Here is a 20,378-nt window from a genome sequence, read left to right as displayed (position 1 = left end):
AGAGTTTTCATTTTTTCCCTCTAAACTTAGAGCTTTTTTTTTTTACTTACTTTGAGACATTTCAATTCAAACTGTGCTCAGCGAAATCTAACGCTTTTACTGCTTCATTTACCAAATTTTAAAAAGGTCATGAAAGCATCATATTGGCTGTTCTGTGAAGAATTAAATTTCAAGATGTACGGTTGGGACATCCGATTTTTCTTGTCTGAAAAAAGCTGCTTTTAAATGCTACTTGATGCTGGCATCTGAAAATCTGTCAAGTTGTTTAGGTTTTGTGTCCATGGCACTCTTTTGAAGCTTGATTTTGTATCAATAGATTCAGAAGTGGACGAGAAAGACAGACGTTTGTTTATTCCTTTGTTATATGCAATCGTCTATAGCACTAATATGAGAAGATTCATTTTTTGAAATCCACCTAATGCGGTAAATTCGAATGAGACCACAAAGGAAGAAAATATATCCTCTTCTGAGAACTTTTTCTAATTCTTATCTATTAGTCTTTGTTTATCTTCCTATTCAGAGACATAGCTTCGATCAACCTTTTGTATTTGAAGAATGATAAGGGTAATTATGTTCTGCACGCTATTGTTGGATAAAGTCAGAGAACAAGAAAAGAAATTTTTAACTCTAGCACACAAACACATAATCACCATTTTCGTTTCTTTACATGAAAAAAAGGTGAAAAAGCCCGATGTGAATTTTCTGAACGTTTTAAGTGGGAATAGCAAAAAATTTAAACGTTGTATCCGGGAAAAGTTAACATTATCAATATAGGAAAAAAAAGTCAAATTCACGAAAATTTTTAGCCGGAAAACGTTCTAAGTGGGATCGACTGCAGTTATTTTCAATATTTTCTAGAAGGCATATATATATCTTTTACTGATATAACTTTATTTTTATTCGTTATGGACACTTAGATGAGAAAGAGTTGGGATCACGAAAATAATGATTCGTTCTAAGCGGGAAAACATTAGAAACGGGATCGACTGCATTTCGTAGATGACAGCAGGGGTTCCAATTGTAACGATATTTTTGGTTATTCACATTCTTAATATGCGAGAAAAAGCATTGAAAAGTAGGGTTAATATAAATTCCTAAACTTGTACATGAGGATGCGGGCTCACGTACTTTGGGTTATGTTCCTTACATATGTTTACAACAGATGGCGCCACAACAATTATTTTCCAACCAAAACAACCACTTTTTCATATTTTCACATTATCGTTTATTTCCGCTATCATTTTTATAACGGTGCTTTTCAAAGGAGCCTATTTATTATCAGGCATCGGGTGTGATGTTTCACCCATTTTGATTGTTTCTGAATAAAAGAAAGTTAAGATATTGCCTGATTTTTTAATAAACTACCCATTAAAAAATCCGATTGAAGTCCACTGGTAAGAAAATTGGCCATTCGAAATTTTAATTTTTTTTTTTTTTGCCAATAAATGGTGGGAGTGTGTGTGTGTGGGTTCCACTCAGTGTTTTTTCCCCTTCTAAATATCAAAGTCGTCTTTAATGCGTTAACGCAAAGGCCCGTCAAGTACGGCCCGGAGGGCCTTCTCAGCTGCGTAGAGGCACTCCACAATAAGTGGATCAGGTGCTATGATAAATAGCAGGTGCCGCTTGTGCAAATGCCTCGTTTTTCCACGCAGAAATTCGAGCAATTGACAAGTGCCGCATAATTTCAGTGCCCTCTGATAAGGTTCCCCCCACCCAGAGGTGGATTTATGATTTTGCCACCCTTTAACCATTTTGGTCCAGTTTTCTTGACTACTCATTTCTCTAAATTAGCTGCCCTGGACTAAAGCCCGATTAGCCTCCCTCAACACCGTACGTTAATGTGCTTTTGTGTCTAAATCACTCTTTTGTTTCGGTCAATCACGGTATTTGATCTTGCGGAACCCCCAAAAGCTGTCACGGAACCCCAGGGTTTCGCGGAACACCAGCAGGGCTGTTCCAAGAGCATCATGGGACCCGGGGAAGAGTGATTTTTCTGAGGCCATTCAGACTAGAAATGCCTGCCCATATATGCTTAGGGGCCATTCCAGTGCCGTCTTAAGGCATGGGCCCACCCTGGGCAGGGCCCGGGGGCCTCACATAAATGAGATCTGGTTGAAATTTTCGAGAATTTGCCTTGTAGGGCCTCAGAAAAATCACTTGGCCTGGGGGCCCATGATGCTCTTAAGACGGCCCTGGGTCATTCAAGTATTACGTCAGCATCGATGGGGGGAGGGTTTCCGATTTGCTGACTTTTGATTGGGGGGGGGTTGGATGATGATTACGTCGTCAATCACCCTTTATAAAAATATTAAATATTTTGACTGGCATCTTACTCGGTGCGCCAAAATCGAGAAAACCTCTAGTTTGTGGGCCCCGGAACTAATATTCTCCCTAATGATAAATCCCCTTCAGCGATCTCTAAATGTTTCACGGATCTTTCAAGTGCTCTGGAAATGTGTCCGGCTCGCTTAAGTGCTCTGGAACTGTACCACGCATCACTCGAGTGATACGTAATTATGCCATGGATCACTTAAGTAATCTGGGAATGTGGTAACTTGAGTGATGTAGAACCGCACTGGGGGTACGGTAAAGTGCTCTTATATTACAATATGTTTGTCTGGTATCCCTGACATTATTTCACTAACAATTGAATATTATCTCCCGCACTTTGAACGCATACAATGACATCGCAACAATAGTTTAATTTAGCGATGGTCCTGCTTGCCTTAGAATCCGAAAATATTCAAAAAAATCGTGTAAATTCACCTAATTGGAGTTTTGAAATGCGGTTTTCACCAAAGTGTCTGTCAAAAAGAGACGTTTCAAAAGAACTTGAAAACAAATCCACGGTAGGCATATTCAAATTTTTCGTACACACATTTTTCAGTCCACAAACTCACAAAAATTATTTTTTTATGAAATTTTTATTGACTGTTTATTTTTGCAAGTGCATGCAGAAGTAAGCTGAAGTGAAGCTGAATATCGTTAAAGTTTCGCTGCTGTCTATAGACAAGTATGACGAAGAATCGTTGATCAGAAGGGATGATGCCACCATGATCATCAAAACTCGTTTAACCCTCTTTATGGTCCCGTGAAAATTTGCACAGATTCTAAGCTCTGAGAAGTTGCACTTAAATAAAAACTTGAATTGTTAAACATTTATCACTGTGTCGTTCATTTATGTGTCTGAATTGGAAAAAAAACCCGTTATACAGGAATAATTATTAAATCATTGTACAATTATATTTTTTCATACAGTTTTTAATAAAATCTTACCGATACAGTAAACAAATATGCATTCCTTTGAACAAGTTGCGCAATGGAAAACTTTCATGGGCGCATACAAACGCTTGATACGTTCTTCTTTGATGGTAAGACGTAATCTAAGCAACTCTCGGGATACCGAATGAAAAGCGTGGGAGAGATCGCGAAACACTGCGCGTCGAAGACTGAAGTAGTCCTCTGGAATTCTTGAGATGGCAATTTGTGGACACGATTGTTGCATATGATATCCTTATCCAAGATATCCTTTTCTCCAGACATCTGGACCGACGTCTTCCCGATTTTCCGTCGCCCATCGTCAACAACGGGCAACGTTGAATTTCTCAAGTAGATTTCCAGTACATGCGACACGAAAAACCCCGACAGGAACCACGTCAAAGAAAGAACGACGCACCAACAGGGACATTCCCCGATTCTACCGCTGTGGGTTACGAGCATTACCACAGTCGCTGTTGAAAAGACGAACGCTACCAATATTAACGTGACGATGATTTTGAGACCCCGAACTGAGTGGTGGTAGTTCGAGGCGTTCGTCATCGATGCAGTAAAGACGCTGAGGCACTGCAGAGACGCCCGTCGAAGATGAGCGTTGATTTTTTGAGGGAGTACGGTCTTCCAGCACATTCCGAGGGTGATGATCAGACAGACTAGACTCGTGATCCAGAAGAAAGTCGTGGAACCTTCGGCGAGATACGTGAAAGTCGGAAATAGAAGTGGCCACGCGGTACATGATACAGATCCAGTCATGGACATCATACTCGAAAATACCTCTCGTAATAGCGGGTAAAATCTGTTCGTTGTGGGTGATGAGTACTGATTCTGGATCTTCTTGGACGGACTGACGATTCTGCTGAAATCGAGCATCTTGGATTGCAGGTCGCAGATTCCTGAAATGCAAGGTGTAAAGATGGGATAAGTAACGCCCACTTCAAGTCGGGTTCACACTGTGCCGCGCCACGAGGTTCGGATCTGCGCAAAACCGGTTTTGGAGTGGCGGCTACGCAAAGTCGACAATTAAAATTAACCCGCGCTGTGCTAGCCACAACTCAAAACTGGTTTTTGCGCCGCGAAATTCTGAAGAGTTCTGCATTGCGGATCCGGCTTCAAAACCGGGTTTTCGGCGTGTTGAAGCTGCGTAGCGCTGCGAGTGTGGAACCGACTTTAGGATTTTTGAGGAATGAAGCGGCAAGGGCAGTCTTAATGCGTGGGAAAAAAAAATCCTCCATCCTCCCATTACTCGGGGGGGATATATATGGGGGGAGGGAAGGCGCTCCCCATGATGAGATCCGATACTATGATTTTTGAATGCATGTAAATTGGTAGATAACAAGGATAAAAAATCTATTACTTGAACATTTACATGCACTTTGCACGTAAAAATTTCTTACCGGACACGTTAGTGGATTCCACTTTTTACGTTCCCACTTAGAACGTTTCCGCGCTTAGCACGACGCATTTTCGTGGTCTCAACCTCTTGCTAATACTCATCGAGATTTTCCTGTTTAAAGTGTTTTCCCGCTTACAAAGTTTTTCACGACGATTTTTTTTAAATATTATGAGCGTAAGTTTTATAAGTTTTGGCCAGCCCTCCCCCTGTTAGGCAGATAATTTTCACGTATAAAGGGGTCCCATGGTAGGCGTGGATAGGTTATATGTTGGAAAGAGCGAATATAGTATATCAGAACCATTGTATTTCTCCTGCATAGCTCTTGGAAGGGGGCGACTGCCCTCTCCCCCTCTGAAAATGTGAAAGACCAAGCGCGTGTGTTGTCAGTCAGGTAGAGGAAGAGAATCAGAACATTACTTTGCCCGGAGGAGAAGCGTTTATAGCGTCTATAAATTTACTTTAGGGGGGTTCCGTGATCTCAGCCTATGAGATAGGCTCCAGGATGTGGGAGGGGAGGGGGGAAAGTTTCAGAAACTTTTCTTTACCTTAAATGTGCTACCGTCCGTTAATTTATTGGCATCAGTTTACTATTGACCATGGTGAGGTGATTGACATACTTCAGCTATTGCGACGAACATCGTAAAAATGATATGCAGTCGATCCCGCTCATAAAGTTCCCACTTAGAACGTTTCCCGCTTAGTACGGCTTATTTTCGTGGTCTCAACTTTAATTCTCATCAAGATTTCCCGTTTAAAGCGTTTTATCGCTTACAACGTTTTTCATGATGGTTTTTTGAAAAACGCTGCAGAATCCACTGTACAAAGCAATGTTATTGCGATGATCAGTCGCATTGTAATTGAGATTGAAATTGTTTCGAAAAGAATCGTATTTCGAATTGTATCGGATCTAGGGTGATGTGTCAGGAGGGATTGTCTAGTTGCGTAGAATCATCCCGTATTTTACGAGGCAGACCGATTCTTTCCCCATACTGTATTATCTGGCTCTTAGGTGGGACGATCGCTTCCTATCGACCCCCCCCCCCTATTCCTACAGCCTTAATCCGTACCTGCTACCCAATATTTAACCATTAGTGGAGGTGGATTCATGGTTTTGCCGCCTTATTCCCACTCTGGTCTAACTTTTGAAAGCTCATTCCTCAATTTCGATGACCTACAGAAGCGTATTTTAGTCGGCTGAGGCCCCGGGCGCAAGAAAATATTGGACCCTTTAAATTGGAAGAAAGAGTAAAGTTTGGGTTTTTGAGGCGCTTCAGAAGTCAGTGCGCCCGCCGTTAAATCCGCCTCTGAAGGATCCGCCTGCCCATGTGAATAAGCGTCTGTATCTAAGCAACTCTCTTTTGGTCATTCAAATGCTTGCATACGCTAATGGTTTTTTGAAAAACGCTGCAGAATCCACTGTACAAAGCAATGTTATTGCGATGATCAGTCGCATTGTAATTGAGATTGAAATTGTTTCGAAAAGACCAACCTACGGAATAGGCGTTGTAGATTTTGCGCAGTGTTTCTCAAACTTTTTTACCCATATGCCTTTCCCGGACCGAATTCTCTTTTCGTGCCCCCGTCTCCTGCAGAACCTTCCTCCATCCTCATCCAAGAACAAAACTCAACCTGTGCTGGATTTTTTTTTTGAGTAAATTTACGGTGATCTTCGGACCCCTGATTATGTGAGGGTTGCCCTATGCCGGGCCGTCTCAACGCCACGAGCCCTTAGGAAAAATTACATTCTGGGGGGGCCCCCGTAATTGGCTAAAAGTAACAGCTTATGTGTACGTATTTACTTATCAAAAACCATGGTATCGGAGTTCATCATGTAAGGACTCTTTGGACATCAGGGCCTGGATGGCACCCATCTGATAAGATGGCCCTGGTTCTATACAGGACCATTCCAATAACATCTACCACCGGACCCCTTACCTGATTGGAGGTACCTGCCTACCAGTAGCCTATATATACAGTATACTTAAATTCAAGAAAACATTGTATATCAGATCTCATCACCCTAACGCCCCCTATGCAATCAAGGCACCCGGGTCATGTCCAGGTAGACCACATGCGTTAAGCAGTGTCATTTTTATACATGAACCCACCTGGGGGCCTCAAGTGCAGAGGGTGGCCGGCCTCGTGATAATGAGATCTCGTTAAGATTTTCGAGATTGAGCATGTACGTTAGAAATCAATCCTTTTTAGTCAGCTAAAAGCGGCCTCAGAAGAACCAATTTGCCTGGGGGGGGGGGGGCACGATGACGGCCCTGGCGTTGAGAGGGCATTGATTCTATGGGCAGTTCTGCTGGAGACTCTCAAAATTCTGTCACTTTTTTCTCTATATTTCACTTAGAAAGCTTTCGAGCCGAATTTTTTTCACAGCTCTTTGTGAGTCTCATTAACCGCCTGCCGCGGCTCCCCGTCAATTTGCTTTTAACTTGCGACTACTATTATTTTAACTTAAATATTGAACTTAATTTTGCTATTTACAATTCAATTCCGTATTTCACCGCCAATGACATTTTTTACGGAAGTTGGAAAAGAGCCCTGAACTCGTTTAGGTGGCCCCGCAGGATCGTCTTAAGGGCATGATGGGATTTTTATGAACCCCCCCCCCCCCATTTGGGTTGGAAAATGCCTCTGCCTACCAATTCGCATGCCTATTCTCGAAAATTTTAATCCGATCTCATTATCATGAGGCAACTCTGAACTTGAGGCCGTACCCGGGTGGGCCCGTCAGCTTTCCCATGTGAAGGCTATGCCAGAGATTTATTGCGTAATAATAATGAAACAATGACTCGTTTACTCACTGCTTCTGAGCTGCTTCTCACGAATAGTTGGACTTACGTAGGAAATACTACATAACATCGTAAAACCCTTTTAACTTTACCACCGATAATTAATGTTGTCACTCATAAAAAAACTTCAACGTGCGTATGTCGAGCAGTAAATCGATGATTACTAACTGGAAATTGGTTCGCGTAAATCACGTGATTCATCACGTCATTCAGAATCACAGAGCAGTTTGTTTTTTTTTTACTGAAAAATCATTCGACTCAAAATGTAACTTTAGCACGAAAACATGTGGTTATTCATTATTCCATATACGGCAAGGGGGGTCCCACAAAGATGTGGAATAAAGCTGTTTAAGTGAAATATGCAGGAAAATTGCGAGAATTTGAGAATCCAGCAGAACTCACCATAGAACCAGAGCCAGTCTTAACTCCAGGGGGTGAGGGAGGGGGGGGACCCCGGGGGTTCGGTAACCTCTCTACAAAAGGTGAGAAAACTATTTGGTGTGGCTCCCGTCATAGTGCAAAATATGTTTATATATCCCATTATATTTTGCACTATAAATTTCAGATGGGGGACCCCAAAAATTAATGATTCATCCTTAAGTCTTGGATTCAGTGTCATCTTGATGTGTTGGCGAACACATAATTTCTTACAGGGGCCTCCCCTGTAAGAAATTCGGACAAAACAACACGAGGCCAATGAAAAAATCTTGGTTTGGAGGCCCCCATCAAACTTCTCAGTCTATGCTTTAGGGTTTGAAAGCTGCGGCCATGCCCCCCCCCCTTCCCCACAAGGGTGGTGCTAACAGGGCTTGGGGTGATTCTCATCATTTTTTGTTTTTTCACACTATTGAGAGGTCCGTGAAGGATCTGACCGAGGGCCCACCGAAGATCCCAGCTTGGTGGTCCTATTGTTGGATGTGGCACTTAATGAAGGGTAAGGCCCGAGTACTCAAGTCATAATTCTTTCCCATGGAAAAACTTTTACCCACAAAATTTTTATTTTATAGCTTACTGAGAAATCACAGATTTTTTCATCACTAATCTAAAGCAGAGTCCTTCTAGCCTATCTGTATCATCACCCCTTTTTTCAACGTAATTTTTTTTTCTCATCCCCCCCCCCCCCCCGCGCGCTAGACAAACCTATAGGAATCCATGTTTTTATCTCTTTAGTCTCTACCGCCTCAAAGGGGCGATATCGCCCACTTTGGGGGAAACACTGATCTAAAGTATAAGCGATGACTTATAAAATTGATTTCCGAATAAATTTGCAGTGTACAAAAATTATACAAATATGGTGGGGCTCCGTACCCCCCCCCCCTTCCCCGCTCGCACTCGTTTTGGGGGGGGGGGGAGATGCTACCGGTAGTGGATTCTAAAATTCCTGGGTTTTCGTCCGCCACCTTTTTTTACATCCTAGTTTATTTTTTACCAATCTCTGTGGTCCTTTTTTTAATCACCTCTGTCGGGGCGCTCTTTTACATGATTTTCACCTCTATGACCACCATAGAATATTCCAAGAGATGCGGTTGAAAACCAACATTTTGGATCATTGGCATACGCAAAAGGGGGGTTAGAACCCCCCCCCCCTCCAAGCCGAGATTATAGTGTTACTTTGCAGGAAAAAACGTACCCCCCCCCCCCCCCCCTGAGAAGAAAGAAAATCGAACCCCCACACCGAGAAAATTCTGCTTACGCCTATTGCCTTAGATCAACTGTTCGCAACCTTTTTTGACTCACGGAGCCCTTTTTAGAATATAATTTCTGTGTGGGAGCACGTAGGCCTCTTTTTCTGCATGCAGTTGAATTTAGTTATAACTATCTCGGTTGTAACGACAACTTGGTTATAACGCCATTAATTGGCAGTTATGACTAATTTCCATAGAGAGAATAATATTAACAAAAACCTAACTTATAACGTCCATTAAACACAACGACCTCGGATATAAAGACCCAAATTTCTGTCGTTATTCCGTTTTGTCATAATTAGAGTGATAACATGACACCTACACGGTAAATTTTCTAATTTTTCCCCTTTTCTTGACTGTTTTTCTTATTAAAAAGCCCTTTTTTTTTCAACAAAGCTTACTTCAATTCATAACCATGACTAAAATAGGGGAATGGATGTGTGTGTGGTAATTATGTGACTATATAAGTATAAATATTAATCTCTCTCACATATTTTCCATAGTTAGTGGCGTCTTAATGCATGGGCTCACCCTGGTACGGTCCAGATGGGAGTGGGGGGGGGGGGCGCTTAAGTGCAGAAAGGGCCATATAAAAATGGGATCTGGAAAAATTTTCAATACTTGAGTATGAAATTGGTAGCAGATATTATTCCTCTCTAACCAAGTAGGGAGCCCCAGAAAAATCGCCTTACCCGTGGGCCTGTTATGTCATTTTTTCTGAAGTCCATCTTTCCCGCATAAAAATACCTGCTTATCGATTTGAATACTCACTCTTGAAAATTCCAAACATATTTGATTGTTATGGGGTCCCGGGCCATGCGTTAAGGAGTTAAGATGGCTGTGTGTTAAGGTTAAGTGGGACGGGAAGGGCACCAAAATCATTGGAGTGCTTGGGGCTTTCATAACCAGCTCTTCTGACCATGTTAAAATTTTTCCCTGTGAAATACATTTTAAATCACTGCATACTTGCTGTAGCACTTCATTTTCCGCCAATGGTTATTTATAAGAAATTGGCAATTTGTCTGTCAATTGGCTGGCCAGATTTTAGCGAGAACTGGCGATGTCCCGTATATGTATGATCTCAATTTCTCGTATTTTTCCTGACAAAATATGGTCACCCCAATTTTAATAAAACAACTTCATGCAAAACTACTTTTGATTGCATCTGATTATATTTTTCATACTTGAAAGGTCTTGAAAACGTCAACCTTGGCTGCAATGACACCTCGGTTACAACGACAAAATTTCGCGGAATCTTCGATGCCGTTATAATCAATCGTTTGATTATCAAATTTACTGATTTATTTCATTATCGTCGAGCGGCCGCGGAGCCTCTTGGAAGTGCACACGGAGTCCATTATTTTTATCCGATTTACCTTATTTTCCGGGTTACCTTATTTCCAGAGGGCCGAGCTTCAACACTGCTCGTAAAATCTGCCAATCAAATCCAAAAGTCAATTGCACTGGACCAACACCCCCTATAGATAAGATCTTATCTATAGGGGGTGTTGACTGGACTCCCCTCTTATCAGATGGGTGAGTTGCACGGGAGGGGCTAGATAAGATTCACCGAACCTTATCTTATCTATAGTAGATGGTGTTGAAAGAAGTATGTATTTCACCAGCGGTTCTTAACCAGGGGTGCCTCCGGGAAATTATATTCCTGAAAATTGAAATGATACAAAATATTGAATTTTTCACTTCAAAAATGCGAATCGTACCTATCATTTTAGCACCTCATTTTTTTACCTTTCGCTCTGAGAAATATGCTGCGCGAAATTTGAATGTCCCCAATATTTATATACAGTTTTTAATTTGAAAGGATTTAGAAAACACATTTATGCACAGAGGCGGATTGAAGTCAGTTGTGGCTCCGCGCGCAGAAGAAAATATTGTATTAGACCCCATAAAATTAGAAAAAGTGCCATACATTGGACATTAGACAGCTATACATTTACAGACTTATAAATTTTGTGTTTAAAAACAATAACTGGTTAAAGCGGAAAACAAACAGAACTTCGGCAAGAATCAAGCATGAAAGTCCCAAAAACAAATAAACACCTTTTTCAAAAATGTTTCTCGTCTACTGCTCCAAAAATAATGAATTCATTTCAGTCGACAGCTCATAATCGTAACAATAAACATGATGCTTTCATGTATGCAAAAAGCGTACAAAATTACGAAAATATATTTTAAGATTGTTTTCATAAAATACAATATAAATAATGACATTAATGGGAAATATTTTGGAATAATTTAAGCACAGCTGATATAAACCAACATTTTTCATGATGTCATGGTACAAAAAAAAAAATAAAAGGGGCATATATGTATGTGTGTATCTCTATGAGCATGTACGTAGTCCTGTGTGTATGCATGTGTATATATGAAGGTATTGTGAAACGAAAAGGAAAATTCATTTCATAGACTCATTATTTATACAAGAAATATCGTAATTCAAAAATTTCAGATCTCATAGCTCAAGTTTTTAGAGTGCATAAATTTTTGAAATATTCATATATTATTACATAACATTTATTAACATAACGTACAGTACTTTGAAAATGGTGGCAAAATATAATAATTTAATCCGTAGAGCTGCCTGAAAGGACGTTGTCCCTTGGAGCCCAATATGACTATTTATTGTGTTCATGTGTTGTTCTTTCTATGTGGTTTTGTTCTGTTTCAATATGTATTCTGTGTTTTTTAACAAACACAGAATACATATTGAAACATTGCGAATTGTGTTAAGTTTAAGTTTTGCGGGGGGCCCTTCAGAAGTTGTGGTCCAGTGCTCGTACCCCGGTGCAACCACCGTTTAATAATACGCCTCTATTTTTACGGTTTTCGTATCTCCTTTTTTCAAAGTTTGTTTTTCTGTTAGCAGCTTCAGATCCATTTCTTTCTTTTTTTAACTTATAATGAACGAGATAGTAATTTAATAAAAAATTATTTTATAGAAATGCGAGCCAGCGCACGTATCTAAATGGAATTTCAAAATTCTTATAAGACAGTTTGTACTGGTCGTTACTCCTTTGCGAAATGGGGGCTTTCTTCACTTCTCTGCCTGTGAAAGCACTAACCACAAACCACTCAAACCACTTGAATATGCAGATAACCTTTTCGAAGGAAGAATCTCAATTTAAAAATTTCATTTATTAGGGAAAAGAAACAACAAGTTGATCACTAAAAGTCGACGTGTCGAGCAATTTTAATTTAGTTGCATTGATACCCGTGAGCATTTTTTTCAATAAATTAAAATTTTGCAATTTAGAAGATTAATATTTAAGTTCAAAATTTTTTAAAAATTAATTATTGGATAATTAATTTAAATTAGTAACAAAAATCTAAATTTTCACGCCAGTGAGTATATAGCACTGCCAGTCCCAAGCTAGAAGCTGGTTTTGCCCAAGAATATATGAATCGCTAAATGTAAAAAGGAGTCATGTCTCATTTTCTCAAGTTTTCAGGAGAAGCAAAAAACGTATGTCTTCTACAATAATTTTGTCTTCAGTAAAAAATTTGATTTTAGTGTCTGTGGAATACATTTAATGGAGCCCCGAGAAAGGATTTTAAATTTTAATAGCTTAATAATAGCCACGAAAGAGTAAAATCTGATACGGACATGCCCCCTTTTTACAATTAAACATTTTAGTGCCCCAATTCCCGAATAAAAAGTCTCAGGAAGACACTTAAATAAACAAATGTACGCAGGGAAACAAACTTTATTTAATTTTTTTTACTATACAAACTGTCTATTAGGCCGGAATTACATTATAAAAGTTTGATAAAAGTTATTTTTATAAAAGGAAAGGGGGGGGGGAAATCCCCAGCATTAAAAACTAAAAAATAAATGAAGAACAGATGCGCAATAAATGAAGAACACATGTATTTAGAAGCTCAAAAATATGCATTAAAAAGTAGCTAAAATATGCATTAAAAAGTAGCTAAAATATGCATTAAAAAGTACCTAAAACATGCATTAAAAAGTAGCTAAAATATGCATTAAAAAGTAGCTAAAATATGCATTAAAAAGTAGCTAAAATATGCATTAAAAAGTACCTAAAATATGCATTAAAAAGTAGCTAAAATATGCATTAAAAAGTAGCTAAAATATGCATTAAAAAGTAGCTAAAATATCCATTAAAAAGTACCTAAAATATCCATTAAAAAGTACCTAAAATATGCATTAAAAAGTACCTAAAATATGCATTAAAAAGTACCTAAAACATGCATTAAAAAGTACCTAAAACATGCATTAAAAAGTACCTAAAATATGCATTAAAAAGTACCTAAAACATGCATTAAAAACTGGATTGGAAAGATAAAACTAACCTTGCAAACATTAGTGCAATGCCATAAATAAATATGGCCATAATAAAATATTCCAATGCCATAAATAAAATATATATATTCGATCCCGCTTATAACGTTCCCAGTTTTAGTGTTTTGCCGCTTAGTACGAATTATTTTCGTGTTGTCACCTCTAAGTATCTTATTAAGATTTTCCCTATTTCGTTTTCCCGCTTACAACGTCTTTTCTTGACGGTTTTTTTGGTTTTTTTTTTTGAAAAACGTTACAAGTGGAATTTACTGTATACAGAGAGAAAATGCCAAAGAAAACGCACTTATATTCCCCAATTTCGTTGATTTTATGCATTTATATGCGCTAACAATAAAAAGTGCTAAAATATGCAATCCATGCATTCGCATGTAATCCGGGCTATACTTATCTAGTCACTGATTTCAAAACCGATAAAAACTGCTAAAAAGTAATAATAATCGGTTCCGATATGGTACCAGTTTTTTTTTTAATCCATAGAAGAGAAACTTCTAGACGTTTTTTTTCCCATGAACGTCACCGCAAAGTTGGCTTTTTCTACTTTCTCGTACATCTTTATCAGATGCATGTTTTGACATTGACGGATGAATACTAGAAAGCGACAGTAGCCTCGCGGTGTCGAATCAAAGACCCGGTCAACGGCGCTCGTGGGGAAAATCATCATCAGGAATGGGCACCCCCCCACCCGAAACCCCTCAATGTCCTCAAAAAAGCCCCTTTCTTGTATCTGCGGTTTCGGGTGCGGTTTTTCTTTTTTGTACGTACGCGTATATAAAACGCTCGTTATGGGGCGTTTGCAAACACGTTAGCAGAGGGCGACAGATTCTTTTGTTTTCGCCGAGGGCACCTCGAAGTTGTGGAGGCCACACACGTCGCTTTCAACACTACGGATACGGGACGTCTTTTGTTCCGATTCTTCTCCCGTCGACCAGAATGACTTCGCCTAATTGCTCGCTATTACAAGGCATTTACGAGCTTTTAAAAGATATATAAAAGCCCAGCCTAGAGGAAGAAAGTAGTCTACTTTTGTGAGTTTTTTTGTGAGGACGACATAATCCCTCGAGGTAGGGCTCTTCTATTTGCTGCGGCTTCCTTGTGTTTTGTGTACATTGAAGAGAAATACTCATTCATTCTCATGGGAGTAATGAAAAGTACGAGATGAATGGCATCTCACTCATCACGTCTACTAAAAAAAAAAAAAACCGCAGCGAGAAATTCCTCAGAATAATAATAAAAATGGATTTCCCGTGGCTTTTGCTTTATGTGGGGGGCTCTGCGGGAAATTTCACTCTCTCCCCCCCTATTCAAAAAAGATCTGATAACTGTATATCTGAAAAGATCTAAAAAGATCTGATAACTGTTATAGATAATACTTCTGAATGGTTTCCAATGAATGCTGGTTATGATAATGGTCCAAAAAAAATTTTTTTTTTGCCTCAAAAAATGTCTGCACAGGGTTTTTTTTCCATGGGACTGAGTCCACACAAAATGAAGGAGAAATTGAGATTTTCAAGAAAATTCTGTTCGGAATGTGCAGGCAAGGAAATGTTAACATTGCTGTGCTATGTTATGCTATGTGAGAGGTCTTTAACCTTTTTTTTCCAGTCGCGAGCACTGCCTGTATCCATCCATCATCGAAAGAAGAGCACTCCAGCTTCATGTTTGACATGCGAATGCGTGAGAACCGGATGATTTTAATAATTGAATGCAATTTGTACAAGGTGTTTAAAAATGAAACGTTGATCAAGTGTGCCCCCGCGAGCACCAAATTGGACGCGAACATCGAGTATGCCACTCTGGGTGCTCAAGGGCAGAGGCGGATTTAATGGCGGGAGCACTGGCGTTAGCACCCGACTTTTAAAGGGCCAAGAAAAACCTAAACTTAAAAAAATTTTTCGAATTTAAGGAGCCCAATATTTTCTTTTGCGCCCCAGGGCCACGACCGACTTCCATCCACCACTGCTCAAGGGTGTTCAACATTTATGAGAGTGCGGGGACACTTCATAGATTTGAAAACCTGTCGCGGCCACTTGAGTGATCTGTAAGTATGCCGCTGATTACTTGAGACTTAGGTGATCTAGAAATGTGTCAAGGGCCGCTTAAGTACTCTGGAATTGTGCCGCGGGTTACTGAAGTGATCTAGGAATGTGCCGCGGGAAAGTTAAGTCACGTGGAAACGTACCATGGGCCACTTGAGTGATCAGGAAATGCGTCATGGGCCACTTGAGCGATGTGGAACTGCGCCGCAAAGTGTGCTACTTAAGTGGTCTGTAACTGTGCTACAAGTCCCTTTAGTGATTTCTCAATATGTGCCGGGGACCACTTGAGTGATGTGGAACAGTATAACACGGGCCATTTAATTGATGTATAAATACAAATATACAAATACAAATACAACGCCACAACAGGCAAAATGCCCAACGAGGTGGCTGATAAAAAGATGCCCATAAAAATATGGTTGTCATATGTTTCAAAAATACAGCAACCCAATTAAAAATGCAATTAACACAAATTACAAACAATATATACACATGACAAGATATTATACAATGCCCATAAAGAATACTTATGGTTGTCTTATTCTAAGAATGGATAGCTTCTCGATTTACCCCAACATGTTTATCGTATTTCTTTTTAAACGTGTCAATTGTGTTACAATTTACTACCTCCGGGGGTAAGCTATTCCATTTATTAACAACCCTATTGGAGAAAAATTCCCTGCGACACCATAACCTTGCATTGTCCCTCACCAATCGATACTGGTGTCCCCTTGTAAAAGCAGTCGATTGGCGGTGTACTAAAAGTTCATGGTCCATCCTATCCATCCCATTGAAAATTTTGAACACTTCGATCATATCTCCTTGATGTGCTACGGATCACAGAAGTGATCTTAAAATGTGCCGGGTGTCGCTCAAGTGATCTGTAAATATGTCGCAGGTTATTGAGTAATGTGGAACTGTGCCATGGGCCACTTAAGTGCTCTGTAAATGTGCCACGGGCCGTTCAAGTGCTCTGGAATTGTGCGATCGGTCACTTGAGTGATCTGTAAATGTTCCTCTTTGTTCATTTTTACGAAATTTGGTGTGAGGTCGTGAGCTACATTTGGCCCACAGTCCAACTGGGGGTCGAGCATATACATGCTTTAGCTCAGCGTTACTCAATCTTTTTAAACCCAACGACCAGTAAAATGTCTGAATCAGTGGTGGTCCGCGGAGCATAGGTTGAGAAGCGCTGCTTTAGCTTAATCGAATTTAGATTGCGTGATGTGTAAAATATCAACATTATTCACAATGATTTACGGATTGGAATTGCTCAGGGAACGCAAATCCGTTAATAATTAATAACAGTAGTTCTCACCCGGGGTATTCTGGGGGTACAGGAGAAAATCAAGTGGAAAGGAAGCCCTGATGGATCCACTCAAGGGGGCTGCAGAGAGCTGTGAAAGAATATAGAGTGAAGAATTAAAGCAAAAAAGGGGGGGGGTGGTGTTCAACCTCTAGGGGGGAATGCGAGTTTCACTGATTTGAAAACGTGTCGCGAGCCACTTAATTAATTAATCTGGGTTGAGCGTGTATTAATTAATAGCGTGTAATTAATAAGCGTATAAGCTTGTGTAATTTAAAGCCTTCAAGGGAAATATGATATGAAAAAGCATGATTACATTCGGCATTCGACAGAAATGCCAAAAAAATCAAGGGCCCATGTTTGGCCGAGGGGTCTCATGTATACAGGGGGGGGGGGGGCTGACAGGATTCGCTATCCCAGGCACCCGGGACGATTCTCTCGTCATTCTCTTTTTTTGTTTTTTCATACTATAAATTCACTATAGTGGGGCTCGTGAAAAGTCACTGTCGTTCGAGCTCGCCAAAGTTAGTCCAGACTAGGGACCCTCTGCTGCAGGATGTGGGGGGGGGGGAGGCTATGGCCACCGATGTATAGGAGGAGGACCACTAAAAGTGCTTCCTTGGAAAGGGGACAAACTGAAAGAAGAACTTTAAAAATTCCCGCTCCATAATGTATGGGGTTCCTGGTAGTAGCTCTGTGTAGAGCCCTAGAATACGTCTTGTATTTGTATGTATATATATTCGCTTTAACTTGGAATGCTATGGATTCTTTGTGGGGGGGGGGGGGGGGCGCCGAAAACTTTCGATCTCGAAAAGGAAATTGATTTTGGACAGTCGAGTCAGGGGTTAATCCCCATCAGAATACATATTCATTCAATTCGCTTGAGTGAAATCAGCGAAAAGATATTGAGAAATTCCGGAGCCGCAACTGAGAAACAGGTTCTGGTGCCTAGGGCAGCGGCGTCTGAGCCGGGTGCTCGAGCATCTACAAAATTTTCTATCACGAGGCATAGCATTCCCCGGGCGCCAAAATGAATACTGGCCCCCCGGGCGACAAAGTAAATTCTTTCTTCGTGTCCCGGTAGCGGCAAAGATGAAATTTTTAAGGGACAGAGCCCGGGTATTGTCTGGTCTACAGAGTAAATTCTCGTTCCTAGTCATAGCCCCCCCCCCCCCCCCCAACTTCCTTTAACTCGGTCCCTAGGCTGAAATCTTTGGCGACGGCGTCAGTCAGATTTTTCCCGGCCCATCTATAGTGAATGTATAGTGTGAAAGAATCGTCGCTGGGCTTCCGTGGTGGAGCCCAGTCATTCCCCCCCCCCCGGGAGGGGAGGGTGCCATGTTTCTAGTCGCGGCCCTGAGAAATCCATCGATATATGGATCCCGCTAATAACGTTCCCACTTACAACGTTTTCCACATTCGGTACGACTTATTTCGTAGTCTTAACTCTAACAAATTCTCTTTAAGATTGTCCGTTTAAAGCGTTTTTCCGCTTACAACGTTTTTTCATGGTGAATTTTTGAAAACGTTATAAGCGGGATCCACTGTATATGTTACGGCAAATGTGATAAATCGGTGATTATTCATAACAACGGGATCTTTATCGATGATTATGCATACTAACCGGATTTGTCCCATTTACCGTAACATATAAATAGTGCAGCGTTTTCTTTTGAGAATCTCATATTTTCACGATTTACATTTTTATTCTCTCAAAGACGTTATAGAAAGTTAATTTTGTTTTGCTTTTTGGAATCTCCCTCAGTTATGCAAAAAATAATAATTTAATTTTACGAATTCCAATGAGATTCGTGTTTAAAAGAAGAAACGTGGAAATAAAATTTGAAAAAGAGATCTCTCTCTCTTGCGAAGATTCTTTGCTTAATGCATATAAGGGGGAAAAAAAAAAAAAAGAGGCCATTTGGCGCCAAGCCATCGAATAAATCTCGCCAGGCAACTTCATAGACGTCCATCATGATATCTCTCATGATCGCTCAGCCAATCGCAGCTCGTAACGGGTAAGGTCCTGTCTACCAATCGCGGTTTGATTGGAGTTGATCCTTCCACTAATGACGACACTAGTTAGGCCACGCCCTCAACTTGTCATTTCAAGCCGCAAAATCTTCATCATTTTTGGCAACTTAGCCAACAGACACAAATCTCTCCTTTTCCTCTTCGTGGAGAAGAATCTGAGACTTCTCTTTCTAGATTCGAGAATATTTATTTATTTACACACACACTACCGAATGAAATACGACACTGAATTCAGGGCCGTCTTAGGAATATCATGGGCCCCGGGCCAAGTTTTTTTTCTGAGGCCTTACCTGGAAAATTCTTTAAAAATTCAACTACTGCTCATTTTTTTAGGCCCCTCTTCTCTTGAGGCCCCCCCGGGTCCGGGCCATGCGTTAAGGCGGCACTGCCAGGCGGAATGCCAGGAATGCCGTTTGTCTAATTAGAAGGTGTTGGTTTAACTCGCATCGACAAATGGGGGCACAGGCCACAAATTTTCAAGTGTTCAATAATTGGTTGCTTTTTGTATTTTTAGGCGCCGTCCGCTAGCCTTCTTCCTCGTAGACTCCTCTGTCTCAAAGAACACTACATATTAGAGGCCCCGAAAATTCATATTTGGCCAGGGCTCTGACTTATAAGGAACAATCCCTACTGAGAGCATCAGGCATGTCCAGGGCAACAAGGGCAGCAACTTATTCAGCCGGGGCAAGAACGCATTTGGGTGCAAACATGTAATGTAGCAGTTCAAGGGTGTACTCGGTGCCCCCCCCCCTTCTGTCCAGCACCCGGGCACTAGACTCGCCTACCCCCCCCCCCCCAGTTGTGGCCCTGGCATGGCCCCTCCCACATTCTGCTGCAGGGTCATAGTCAGCGATATTTATTCCTGCCCCCCCCCCGCTTGTGGCAGCCTTTGGCTTCAAGAGCATATGGAGGCCTCGTGATTTCTTACTATGATTTCCAAGAATGATTATTAGAATTGCTAAGCAGGCATTTTAGATGCCCCAGAAAATCTCTAGGCCGGGAACCCTTTTCTGGTGCTATTAAAACGGCTTTGCAGAACAGAAGTTCGATCCTGCGTCTATGGGCATGGATACTTTCTGGTGCAACTCACAAACTGGCAGCCATAGGCGTTAAAGTTATTAAAATATTGGGAGCAAGGCCAGTGTCGTCTTAAAGCATGGGCCCACCAGGGCACGGCCCTGGGGGCCTCAAGAGAGAAGGGGTGCCTCACAAAAATGGGATCTGGTTGAGATTTCCGAAAATTTGCCTGGTAGGGCCTTAGAAAAATCATTTGGCCCGGGGGCCCATGATGCTCTTAAGACGGCCCTGAGCAAGGCCGCAACTAGAAACAAGAATTTACTCCGACGCTCGATGCAAATTTCGGTTTTGGTGCCCTCTCATCGTAATTATGAACGAGCAAAACTAAACGTTCCGCCCTTTGTGGCCATCTACGTTCCGCCATCTACACCACTGGAGATACAACCCTGCCTTCCTTATTTCACGCACTGCAGCGAGGCGCTGAA

General features: G+C 41.0%; 1 protein-coding gene across 1 annotated transcript; it reads right to left on the bottom strand.

The window, feature by feature from the left end:
- Positions 1-3,251: 3,251 nt before the first annotated feature.
- Positions 3,252-7,627, bottom strand: LOC149068810 (uncharacterized). The gene is made up of 2 exons (XM_089250755.1): positions 7,483-7,627; positions 3,252-4,169 (listed from the first exon to the last, which is right to left on the bottom strand). The coding sequence occupies exons 1-2, from the start codon at positions 7,538-7,540 to the stop codon at positions 3,331-3,333; spliced, it is 897 nt and encodes a 298-aa protein (XP_089106881.1). The 5' UTR covers positions 7,541-7,627; the 3' UTR covers positions 3,252-3,330.
- Positions 7,628-20,378: the final 12,751 nt, after the last annotated feature.

Source organism: Pholcus phalangioides, unplaced genomic scaffold, assembly GCF_987345545.1.
Source record: "Pholcus phalangioides strain wild (caught in Gottingen) unplaced genomic scaffold, Ppha-v1.0 ptg000024l_1, whole genome shotgun sequence".
Lineage (NCBI taxonomy): Eukaryota > Metazoa > Arthropoda > Arachnida > Araneae > Pholcidae > Pholcus > Pholcus phalangioides.
The sequence above is the reverse complement of the archived record's forward strand: the minus strand, read 5'-3'. Positions and strand labels throughout refer to the sequence as shown.